We start from the raw sequence: 12,360 nt of genomic DNA on the forward strand, positions 1-12,360 counted from the left end.
TTCTTTTTCTTTTTATATATCCCAGTTTCTATATAGCAGACCTTTAATGCAAACAAGCATCTATATAGTGAGACCACCTAGGATCTTCAAACCATAATATATCTCATTAAAACATAAACAGTGAGTGACCCACCTATTCATCATAAATGCTTAAAAGTAACTATCATACCATTTTAAATATTAGGTAGGAAGGAGGAAAAAGGAGACAACTGTATTTTACAAAAAAGGCTGATAATCCAAAATTCTTTTAGAGATCAATTTTCCTATGTCAGTCAAGGAAAAAAAAGGAGCATACTTAAGAATTACATTTAATGTAAATATAAATTTTAAAAAAGTTACCTTTCCTGCTCCATTTGTCAATGCCACTACTGATGATAGGATGCAGTCATTAGTTGTTATGAGTTTCTGTGTTGCTGTGGGAAGTTCATGCTCTATTGTAGCCTTTTGACTATAATGTTTGGAAATATCTAAAAAACCGATCAAATGAAAACTCATGAATATCTATATACAAGTTATATACAGATATCCAGACCAGTAACTTCTCATTTATACTCTAACAAATTTACAAAGTAAACTTGATAAAAAATGGTCCTAAATATCAGGACTGTGCTGAGTACCAATTAGGTCTCAAATCCACATGGAAAGAATAGAGAGGACTGAAGGTCTCTCTCTTTTGGGGCCACCCCATAGTACAAAGGGTTCCCAGGCCAGAGATCAGATCTGAGCTGCAGTTGTGACCTACACCACAGCAACACTGGATCCTTTCACCCACTGTGCCAAGCCAGGGATCAAACCTGGTCAACAAACCTGTGTCATGTGCAGGTTCGATCCCTGGCCTTGCTCAGTGGGTTAAGGATACCACGTTGCCATGAGCTGTGGTGTAAGTCACAGACGCGGCTTGGATCCCCAAATTGCTGTGGCTGTAGTGTAAGCCAGCAGCTGCAGCTCCAGTTCAGCAGCTGCAGCTCCAATTCAACCCCTAGCCTGAGACCCTCCACAGGCCTCGGGTGCAGCTCTTAAAAAAAAAAAAAAAAAACTGTGTCCTGGCACCACAGAGATGCCCGCAATCCTGTTGCACTACTGCAGGAACTGCAGAGAATACTAAGGGTCTCTTAACACCATCCTGGTGTCTCTATTATAACCTCCAGCATGTGGGTCTTATTCTGCTTCATTTGAGCATTAGCTCGTGTTCTAGTGCTGGGTAAATGACCCTGACCAGTATTTACCAATTAAAAACCCTGTTTTCATTATCCAGCAGGCACAAATGACAATTCATACTCTGCTTCTATAAACAAACCACGAGGCTGGAAAAAACAGCCAACACAGGCATGATGTACCACAATCCTTATTGGATTTTAGCTGGTTTGCCAGAACACACTTTAACAATAAGAAAGGTCTGCACAGCCAAATAAGGAATGGATACTCCAACATCTGGCTTCACATTTTATTGCCTCCAGTCCAAGAAAATTACAACAAAGGCCTGTGACTATAAAAGCATAGAAGAGAGGCTTAGATATAAAAGTGCTGAGAGAAACAGCAGGAGGTGAAACTGGCCAAACAGCTCATCTTGGGATTTTCTGGGTCTCTGAGAAATAAGATAATTTCATTTGGAAATAAGGGGAAAATGGGAGAATTATCAAAACAACACTGATTTACAAAGAAGGGCAATTATATTTTTAAATAATAAAGTGTTTATAATACAGCCTCCTTTGAATATTTTAGAATATTTCAGTTACAACAGCATTAATTATTACCAACAAAAGCTAAAAATAAATCACAAAACATGGAAATTTATAGCAGGGAATTTCATTTATTCAGAATCAAGAAATCTAGTTGATTTTAGACTACAGAAAATTAAAAGGAAATAAGATGATTTAGAAATAAATGGTATTTGAGATTTAACCTGATATGATCATGATACTTTAACACAAAATTACTGTTTTATGAAAAAGTCTATTTTTATTAAAACTTAAAACTAGGAAATTGTGATAGTTATGTATACTGTGTGTATATATATATATACAAGCACGTAAACTTTTACATATGTAAACTTTTAATTTAAGATAGCTTCAGATTTAGGAGTTCCCTGGTGGCCTTGCACATTAAGGACCTGGTGGTGTCACTGCTGTGGTGAAGGTTCGATCCCTGGCCTGGGAACCTCTGCATGCCATGGGCATGGCCACAAAAAAAGTTTTATATTTACAGAAAAGTTACAGAGTTTCTGGGTACTCTTCAATCAGTTTTCACTACTGATACAACATCGTACATTACTATGGTACACTTGTCACAATGGAGGAACCAACTAATTGGTACATTACTATTAGGTTTATAATGTATTTTTTAAAATAAATGATTATCCTCTATATATTCATAAGTTATTCAAGTGAATGAAAATTCAACTGAAATGGTAAACATTTTTTCGAACTTGCTAGCCCCTAGAGCAGACATTTCCTTTCTATACACACCACAGAAAGTTTTATTCAATATTTTACCATCTGTATACAGCTGGGTTGATAGGCAATCTCAGTTAACTGGTGTAGGTGATTGAAATACTTATAAAAGATGCACAATACTAAGAACCCCTACACAGCTTCTATTGGATCAAAGCTACTGTAGTGTGACTATAATAATTTCCCCAATCCAACTGCCTACTATTTATTGAGTCTAAATATTTTAATTATTTAGGGTGTTCCTTGACATTAAATTTTAACTCCAAAAACAACAAAGAAATCATGTGACTTAGAACAGAGATTTATTTATGTTTTCTATAAGTCTACCTGCTTTAGACTTGAGACCTACAATCAAATAATTCTCACTTAGAATGCCACTTGTTAAAGATTAATTCACTCCCATTTTAATGCCTTATAAGATACACATTTTTCTAAATCTCTATTTTTAGACTAAGACCAGCCTGTCTGCTTGCCTGTTTGCCTGCCCGCTTTCTTTCTTTCTTTCTTTCCAACATAGATCAAGCAATTATTCACGGCGAATCATTAAGGGAAAAGGTTTGAAATAAGAGTTCTCTTAAAAATAAAGTCTATTCTATTAATAATGCCAGTTAATGCTCACTGAGTTTTCATGTAAGATATACAACAGTCTTCCAACTAGGTAAAAAGACAGATTTGAACTGTAAACCTAGCAACAGGAGCCCATAATCTGCTTGCCAACCATCCTTCGTGTTTCCTAATATTCTCTTTATATTACATTCACTTTCAAGGACAGAAACAAGTAGAGGAACAAAGGGGGCTTAGCAGGCCTCTGATCCTCCATAATCCCCACCAGCTCAAGCCAAAAAATAGTAACACTTTGATTTGGGCCACTTGTCATCTTATGTCATAACATGAATAAAAGCATCTATAGAAAACTTAGAAATACATTATTTATAGAAATATAAATAAAATCAAGATTTTTTTTTAATGTAAATGAAGCTTTAAAATCCTTCTCAATGGATATCTACCCTCCACTGCTCTAGCCCCTCCTTTGTCAAAATTCTAGACAAAACACTAGCAGGAACAAATCATAACATTATCACAGGAAAACTTAGAAAACAAAATCAAAAAAAAAAAAAAAAAAAAGAAAGAAAGAAATTGGAGTTCCCGTGGTGACTCAGTGGTTAAGGAATCTGACTAGGAACCACGAGGTTGCGGGTTAGATCCCTGGCCTTGCTCAGTGGGTTAAGGATCCGGCATTACCATGCGCTGTGGTGTAGGTTGTGAACACAGCTCGGATCTGGCGTTGCTGTGGCTCTGGTGTAGGCAGGCAGCTGTAGCTCCGATTAGACCCCTAGCCTGGGAACCTCCATATGCCATTGGAGCGGCCCTAGAAAAGGCAAAAAGACAAAAAATAAATAAATAAATAAATCTGTAGCCAAAGAGCTACCAATGGCTTCGATGGCCTAGTTCTAGGTTAAGTAAAGTTCTGGACTAGAAGACTATAGTTAAGTCTGAGGTCCCCAAACCTAAAGCTACACATGAAAAATGTACCAGTCCTTTAGGGTTTCTATAGATCAGACTAGGTTCTGCAAGGTTGGGGCTGGCTATTGTCACCTGTCACCAACACTGTCTACGCAAGCTGTGATTCCCACAACCAGAGCTAGCTCCAGAAGAACAGTGACTTTTAAGGTCCTTATAATTGAAGACAAGTCACAGGAGGGGCCATTTTCCAGACTAAATGGTAAGGCAGTACTGGGTGATACTGCTGAGACTAAGAATGATTCCCTCTACCATAGGTTATGTGCCAGTCTCTAGAAGGGCCCCAAGTAGACTCATCTTATACAGGCCATACAACAAAGTTTTCAATTTTTAAAAAGCACTTTCTTTGAAACGAGTAACTCGTCACTAATTGTACATGAAATACCACAATGAAAAATCTAGGCACCTGGGCTACTTCCAACAGCCCTTAATAATTGCTCCTGCTCTCTCCTCCTCCTCCTCCAACAGTCATCAAAAGGAAAAAAAAAAAAAAAAAAAAAAAAAGGAGAAAAAAACTAGAAGCCATGCAGAGCCATAGATTAAAAAGTCAAGACTCAGAATCACATGCTAAGAAGCAAATGAAATGCCCTTCAACAAGCACATTCCTGGGAGCACATAGCAACTGAAAAGACCAAAGCTTAAAAACAGACCTTCACCCTTAAGACTCTGCTGAACAAAACAGGCCTTAAAATGGGTTCCTCTATAAAAATGCACAGGAGGGCAGAAAACAAGTGCATTCTTTCTGGGAACTTTAAATCTTCATTTCCTCAGTTCCCTCATACTTGGGCTCTATTAAGTGCAGTACTTTGCTAATTGTCTCTGAATAATATGTCTGGTTTGATAAAATTCACACACCTGCCTTAAGTCAGTATAATATATTTTTGGCTAAAGTTCTAGGCACAAGGGTTTCTCTTCAGCACTCTGTTTACCTTTAGGAAAGAAGCAGATGGGAAAAGCAGAAGGCAATGAGCTGTGCACTTCAACGTAAGCCAAATGCTACTAAGCCTTTATCTGGGGTCTATTAGCCTTGGCAGTATTTGTTTAAAGGTCATTCAGGCAGATCTGAGAAAATAGGACAAAGCTTATTTACATTCTTTTTCAAGCCTCACCTTTCATGACATCATGAAATCCATGCAGAGCAGCACCAACGTTTGTTAAGACAGAACTGTAGTTTGTCCGAAGGAGTCCATCTGGCTCCGTACCTAGGAAACCGAGATGACAAACCTAAGCATTTTCCCAGAAGACTTTGCCTGAAAAATTCACAGCCCACCATCTCTAGCCTACTTTGGAGAAGACAGAGAATGAATACCACTTGTGATATGTTAAAAATAACGGCTCTTAAAATCACTGCAAGGGGACAGGTAGGAGGGAGGTATGGACTGGAGGTTTGGGATTGGCATATGCACACTGTGGTCCGTGGAAAGACAGGCCAACAGGGAGCCGCTGCAAAACACAGAATTCTACCCAGTATTCTGTGATAATCTATGCGGGAAAAAAATATAAAAGAGAATCAATGTGTGTACATGTATAACTGAATCACTCTGTTGTACAGCAGAAATTATCACAACAACATTGTAAATCAACTCTATTTCAATAAAACTTCTAAAAATGAAAAAAAACACTACAGAAATAAAAGAGAAAAAAATCACTGCAGACACATTCAGACAGAATGGCGACAAGTCTAAACTGATCTCCCATGTCCACAAATATTAACAGTTAAGAATGAAAATTATATTGCTAAGCAGGACTATGTCCTTCATGATTCTTTTTGAAATGAAAGTCTAGGATTTTCACTTTGTTACTATAATTTCTCATTTTGTTCTTTCCCTACATATTATTATTGCTGAACATCACTAAAACCACTATTATTCAAATATCACAGTTCTAATTCAAGCATGAAAACATAAACGAGCTCCACAGACCTGCTCCCCAGCATAATTGGTGAAAATCATTTTAAAACAACACTTTAAAATTTCGGAAATTATCCTAATGGCATACAGCAAATGAAGAAACATTTACTCAAGAAAAGCTATATCAGGAGTTCCTGCCATGGTGCAGCAGAAAGGAATCTGACTAGGAACCATGAAGTTATGGGTTCGATACCTGGCCTTGCTCAGTGGGTTAAGGATCCAGTGTTGCTGTGAGCTATGGCGTAGGTCGCGGACGCAGCTCGGATCTGGTGTTACTGTGGCTGTGGTGTAGGACAGCAACTGTAGCTCTGATTAGACCCCTAGCCTGGGAACCTCCATATACTGCATATGCGACCCTAGAGAGACAAAAGACACACACACAAAAAAAAAAGAAAAAAAAAAAAGAAATGGTGCCGAGAAAACCAGAGAGCCACATGCAAAAGATGAAGTTGCCTCACAACATATACAAAAACTAACTCAAAATGGATCAAAGACCTAAATGTAAGAGCTAAACCTATAAAACAATTAGAAGAAAACTAAGGGTAAGTCTTTATGACCTCATATTTGACAAGAGATTCTTAGATACAACACCAAAAGCCTGAGCGACAAAAGAAAAATTTGACATAATCAAAATTAAAAACTGTTGTACTTCAAAGTTACCATTAAGAAAATGAAAAAATAACTTGCAAAAATGGAAGAAAATCTTGCAAATCATGTATCTAATAAGGGATCTGTACCTAGAAAAAGAACTCTTATAACTCAATAACAAAAAGAAAAATAACCCAACTGAAAAATGGAGAAAGGATCTGAACAGACACATCTTCAAAGATGATACACAACCGGAGCTCCCGTCGTGGCGCAGTGGTTAATGAATCTGACTAGGAACCATGAGGTTGCGGGTTCGGTCCCTGCCCTTGCTCAGTGGGTTAAGGATCTGGTGTTTCCATGAGCTGTGGTGTAGGTTGCAGACGCGGCTCGGATCCTGCATTGCTGTGGCTCTGGCGTAGGCCCGCAGATATAGCTCCGATTCGACCCCTAGCCTGGGAACCTCCATATGCCGTGGGAGCGGCCCAAGAAAAGGAAAAAAAAAAAAAAAATGATACACAACCAATAAAGACACAAAACGATTTTCAACATCATTAGACACGAGGGAAATACAAATCAAACCCACAATGAGATACCACTTCAAAAAGTCAGATAATGGCATGAGAATGGAAGCATCTATGTGGTACAGCAGGTTAAGGATCCAGTGTTGACGCAGCTATGGTACATACTGCAACTGCAGTGTAGGTTCAGTTCTGGGCCTGGGAACTTCCACGTGCTATGGATGTTGCCAAAAAAATAAAATAACACAAGGATGGCTAAAATCAGAAAGTCCTATAATATACAGGATGTGAAGCTGGCGGAGTAGAGGGACATGAAGCTCACCTCCTCCCACAAATAGATCAAAAATACATCTACATGTGGAATAGTTATCACAGAATACCTACTGAAAGCTGAAAGAAGCTTTCAAATAACCAAAGCTACAAGATAATGGGACAGGAAGAAGGAAAAAGGGAGAAAGGTAGAAATCAGGACAGGACCTGTACATCTCGGCAGGAGCTATGAAAAACGAATGACTCCCTCACACTCCTTCACCATCTAGGAGGTCCGCCAAGGCAGATAGCGAGCTTGACAAAAGCTCCAGAAGAGAGTGCAGAAGCTGATCTGTGGCTCCACAGGGTATTGAGAGACCAGCACAATCTTTGCCATGTCATTGCACTTCTTAGCCCAAGAAACATGCCTTCCAAGACACACACCTAACTGATGTGTGCAGCAGCTTGGTGCTGAAACTTGGGCTTCAGTGGACAGATCCAAGGAGAAGACTTGGTTTGGATGCATGGACACAGCCCAAAAGGCCTGGATGTAGCTCAGGCCACAAAGGGGGATGCATGCAGATGGAGCACTGGTCCATCATAGGAGTCCCACTGTCGACAAATGAAGAGAGGAGAATGGATCTGCCCGAACAGCCTCATTATCAGAGTGCTCACAGCAGGGTACAGCTCCAGTCACTGTGGGTTTTGTGAACTTTGTGGGTACACACAGAGAGGGGGCTAAAATCTGAGCTGATTACCAATGCTCCTGCAGCAGAGGCAGCCCCCAACAACAGTAAACTTTGTGGGCACTCACAGTGGGTGGCAGACAGCATCACAGAATAGCATGTACTGGCAGATACCTCCTGGGGAAAACATGCAGTGGCTCCTTTCCCAGAGAGAGAGCTCCAATTCCACCTACCTCACATTACAGATCAGAACTGGATCTGGGGGCTTCTATTCCAACAACTAGGGAGCAGACCCTGCCCTCAACAGGGCTCTGACAACCAGAGGCAAAGAGGAGGACCCACCCAACACACAGTGCTGGCTCTGGTCTCCACAACACCAACACACCCCTTTATCAAGGGAATAAGGGCCAGCACACTCTGAAGAAACATGTTGCAAGGATCTACACCAAAAACAGCCCTTGCACCAAAAACGTTGGACTCACAGTATATACAGAGTCACTCCCATATAGAAACAGCCCTTCGAGGCCACAGACCAACGTGTTTCTCCTAAACTCACGGAATCAGAGAAATATAAACCACAAAAACGCAGGCTCTGCATCTGTGATGTACACTGCAGCTTATGGCAATGCTAGATCCTTAACCCACTGAGCAGGGCCAGAGCTCAAACCTGCATCCCTGTGGATACTAGTTGGGTTCTTAACCCACTGAGCCACAACAGGAACTCCAAGAAAGCCTATTGATAAAAATATAGATCACTGTAACAAGCAGCTAGAAACTATAAACAGCAGTCAATCAAAATTTGACACTTCAAGTGCTAATATAATAGCTGAGCTAAAGGCAATAAATAGCAACTAAATAATATAGAAGAATGAATAAGTGATCTGGAAGACAGAATAATGCAAATCATCTAATCAGAACAGAAGACAGAAAAACAAATAAAAAAAATGAAAGCAACATATGAAACCTACTGGATAATATAAATCATAGAATCTATGCCTAATAGGATTTCCAGAAAAAGAAAGAGAAAAAGGAATCAAAATATGTATTTGAAGAAATTATGGCTGAAAACTTCCCAAATCTAAAGATGGAAACTGATATCCAGGTACAGGAAGCACAGTGGGTTCCAAGCAAAAAAAAAAAAAAAAATCCAAAAAGACCCATACCAAGACATACCATAATTAAAATGACAAAAATTAAAGAGAGGATTCCAAAGGCAGCAAGAGAAAAACAAAGCATCAGTTATAAGAGAACCCCCATAGGGCTATCACCTAATTTCTATACATAAACTTGGCAGGCCAGAAGGGACTAGCGAGATATATTTAACATGTGAAAGGGAAAAACTTTCAACCTATGATACTCTACCCAGCAAGATTATCATTTAGTATAGAAGAAGAAATAAAAGAATTCTCAAATTAGGAGTTCCCATTGTGGCACAGTGGAAATGAATTCAAGTAGGAACAATGAGGTTGAGGGTTCAATCCCCGGCATCATTCAGTGGGTTACAGATCTGGCATTGCCATGAGTTGTGGTGTAGGTCATAGTCATGGCTCAGATCCTGCATTGCTGTGGCTGTGGCACAGGCCAGCAGCTGTAGCTCCAATGTGACTCCTAGCCTGGGAACCTCTATATGCCTCAAGTGCAACCCTAAAGGAAAAAAAAAAAAAAAAAAGAATTCTCAGATAAGCAAAAAATAAAAGAATACAGCAATACTAAATCTATCCTAAAAGAAATATTGAAAAGTCTTCTCTAAATAGAAAAGCAGCAAGACAGAAGTTCCCACTGTGGCTCAGCAGTAACAAGCCTGACTAGTACCCATGAGGATGTGGGTTTGATCCCTAGCCTCTCTCAGTGGGTTAAGGATCCAGTGTTGCTGTGAGCTGTGGTGTAGGTTGAAGATGCAGCTCAGATCCTGAGTTGCTATGGCTGTGGTGTAGGCTGGCAGCTGTAGCTCCAAGTCTGATCCCCAGCCTGGGAACTTCCATATGCTGTAGGTGCAGCCCCAAAAACCAAAAAAAAAAAAAAAGAGAGAGAGAGAGAGAGAGAAAAGAAAAGCAGCAAGAATCTACAGGAAAGGGAAAAACTACAATAAGAAGGGCAAATATATAAAAAGACCGAAGATTACTTAAATAAGCATGTATATAGATTAAAAAACAATTAAAAAAATCTATGAAAGCAATTATAACCACAATGAACAGCAAAAGGATAAAGATGAAGATATAAAATAGGACATCAAAATCAGAAAAGGTGGGGGAAGGGAGTAAGAAGATGTAGATCTTTTAGAATGTGTTTGAGCTTATATGACTACCAGTCTAAAGAATGCAGTTATGGGTGAACATACTTGAAAACCAGGGTAAACCACAAATCAAAAACATAAAATAGATTCACAAAACCAAAAAGAAAGGAACTCAAGCATATACAAAAGAAAACCGTCAAACCACAAAAGCAAAAACAAAAAGAAGAAATACAAAATCAATTGAAAAGCAAGGCTTAAAATGGCAATAAATACATACTTATCAATGCACTAAATGCTCCCATCAAAAGACACAGAGTGGCAAACTGAATAATAAAACAAGAACCTACAATTTGTTGCCTAAAAGAAACTTAGTTTATGGTGAAAAACACGAAAAAAGATATTTTCATGCAGGTGGAAATGACAAGAAAATGGGGGTAGCAATACTCATGTCAGACAAAATGGATTTTAAAACAAAGGCTGTAAAGAAAGACAAAAGACACTACATAATGGTAAAAAAAAAAAAAAAAAGGATCAATATAAGAAAAGGATATTACACTCATTAACATATATGCACTCAATATAGGAGCACCTCAATACATAAAACAAATACTAAAACAGACATAAAGAGAGAAACTGATGGGAATACAATAATAGTAGGAGACTTTAACACCCTAGTGAAATCAATGGACAGATCTTCTAGACAGAAAATCAATGAGGCAACAGAGATTCTAAATGATGCAATAGAATGGTTAGACTTAATTGATAGCTATAGGACACCACATCAAAAAAAAAAAAAGATATTCCTTTTCTTTCTTTCTTTTTTTTTTTTTTTTTAGGACCACACCTTCAGGCATGTGGAGGTCTATGGGTTGAATCTAGGGGTTGAATCAGAGCTGCACCTGCTGGCCTACGCCACAACCACAGCAACACGGGATCTGAGCAGCATCTGTGAACTACACCACAGCCCACAGAAACACAGGGTCCTTAGCCCACTGAGCAAGGCCAGGGATTGAACTTGCATCCTCATGGATAATAGTCAGGTTCATTACTGGTGAGCCACAAAAGGAACTCCAGAATATACATTCTTTTCATGCGCACATGGAACAGTTTCTACAATGGAATAGATTACATACAAGGACACAAAACAAACCTAAACAAATTTAAGAGGACAGAAATTATTTCAAGCATCTTTTCAGACCACAATAGCATGAAACTAGAAATCAACCACAGTAAGAGAAATGAGACAAAAACAACTACATGGAGCTAAAAAATATGCTACTAAAAAAATAAACTGGTCAACAATGAAGTCAAAGAGGAAATTTAAAAATACTTCATGGAGTTTCTGTTGTGGCTCAGAAGTAAAGAACCCAACTACTATCTATGAGGACGGAGGTTCAACCCCTGGCCTCGCTCAGTGGGTTAAGGATCTGGTGTTGCTGTGAGCTGTGGTGTAGGCTGCAGATGCAGCTCGGATCCTGCATAGGCTAACAGCTGTAACTCTGCTTTCAACCCCTAGCCTGGGAACTTCCACATGCTGTGGGTGTGGCCATAAAAAGCAAAAAAAAAAAAAAAAAAAATTAAAAAATTAAAAAATAAAAATACCTTAATTTAAATGATAATAAAAACATAACCATACAAAGCCTATGGAATGCAGCAAAAGCAGTCCTAAGAAAAAAGTTCATAGCAATACAGGCCTTCCTCAAAAACAAGAAATCTTCAAACAACAATGTAATTTACCACCTAAAAGTATGAGAAAAAGAACAAAAACCTAAAATTAGAAGGAAGGAAATAATAAAGACCAGAGCAGAAATAAATAAAACAGTTTTTTTTTTTTTTTTTTTTTTTTTTTTGCTTTTTAGGGCCACACCTGCAGTATATGGAGGTTCCCGGACTAGGGGTCCAATCAGAGCTGCAGCTGCTGGCCTATACCACAGCCACAGCAATGCAGGATCTGAGCCACTTCTGCAACCTACACCACAGCTCACGGCAATGCTGGACCCTTAACCCACTGACAGAGGCCAAGGATTGAACCTGCGCCCTCATGGATGCTAGTCAGATTCATTAACCAGTGAGACACAACAGGAACTCTGGAATTTAAATAAATAAATAAATAAATAAACAAACAAAACCAAGGGCTGGTTTTTTTAAAGGATAAATAAAACTGACAAATCACCAGCCAGGTTCAATAAGAAGAAAAAAGAGAAA

The 12,360-nt window shown here is 38.9% G+C and overlaps 1 protein-coding gene across 3 annotated transcripts in view; it reads right to left on the minus strand.

Annotated features, from left to right (window-relative positions):
- PPP1R21 (protein phosphatase 1 regulatory subunit 21) overlaps window positions 1-12,360 on the minus strand; it is a 71,713-nt gene that overhangs the window by 23,451 nt on the left and 35,902 nt on the right. For all 3 annotated transcript variants that reach the window (XR_014841978.1, XM_003125155.7, XM_085019345.1), the window contains exons 13-14: window positions 5,081-5,173; window positions 340-467 (exon numbers count right to left, since the gene is read on the minus strand). Coding sequence is in view for 2 of the 3 variants with exons in the window: in XM_003125155.7 (XP_003125203.2) it covers window positions 340-467; window positions 5,081-5,173 (221 nt within the window). In the remaining variant the exon portion in view is untranslated. The remainder of the gene's footprint in view (window positions 1-339; window positions 468-5,080; window positions 5,174-12,360) is intronic.

The sequence above is a fragment of the Sus scrofa genome, chromosome 3 (genome assembly GCF_054392235.1).
Source record: "Sus scrofa isolate SSC_HxYL_T2T_F1_AM1 chromosome 3, Sscrofa_HxYL_maternal_Yorkshire_Landrace_v2.0, whole genome shotgun sequence".
Lineage (NCBI taxonomy): Eukaryota > Metazoa > Chordata > Mammalia > Artiodactyla > Suidae > Sus > Sus scrofa.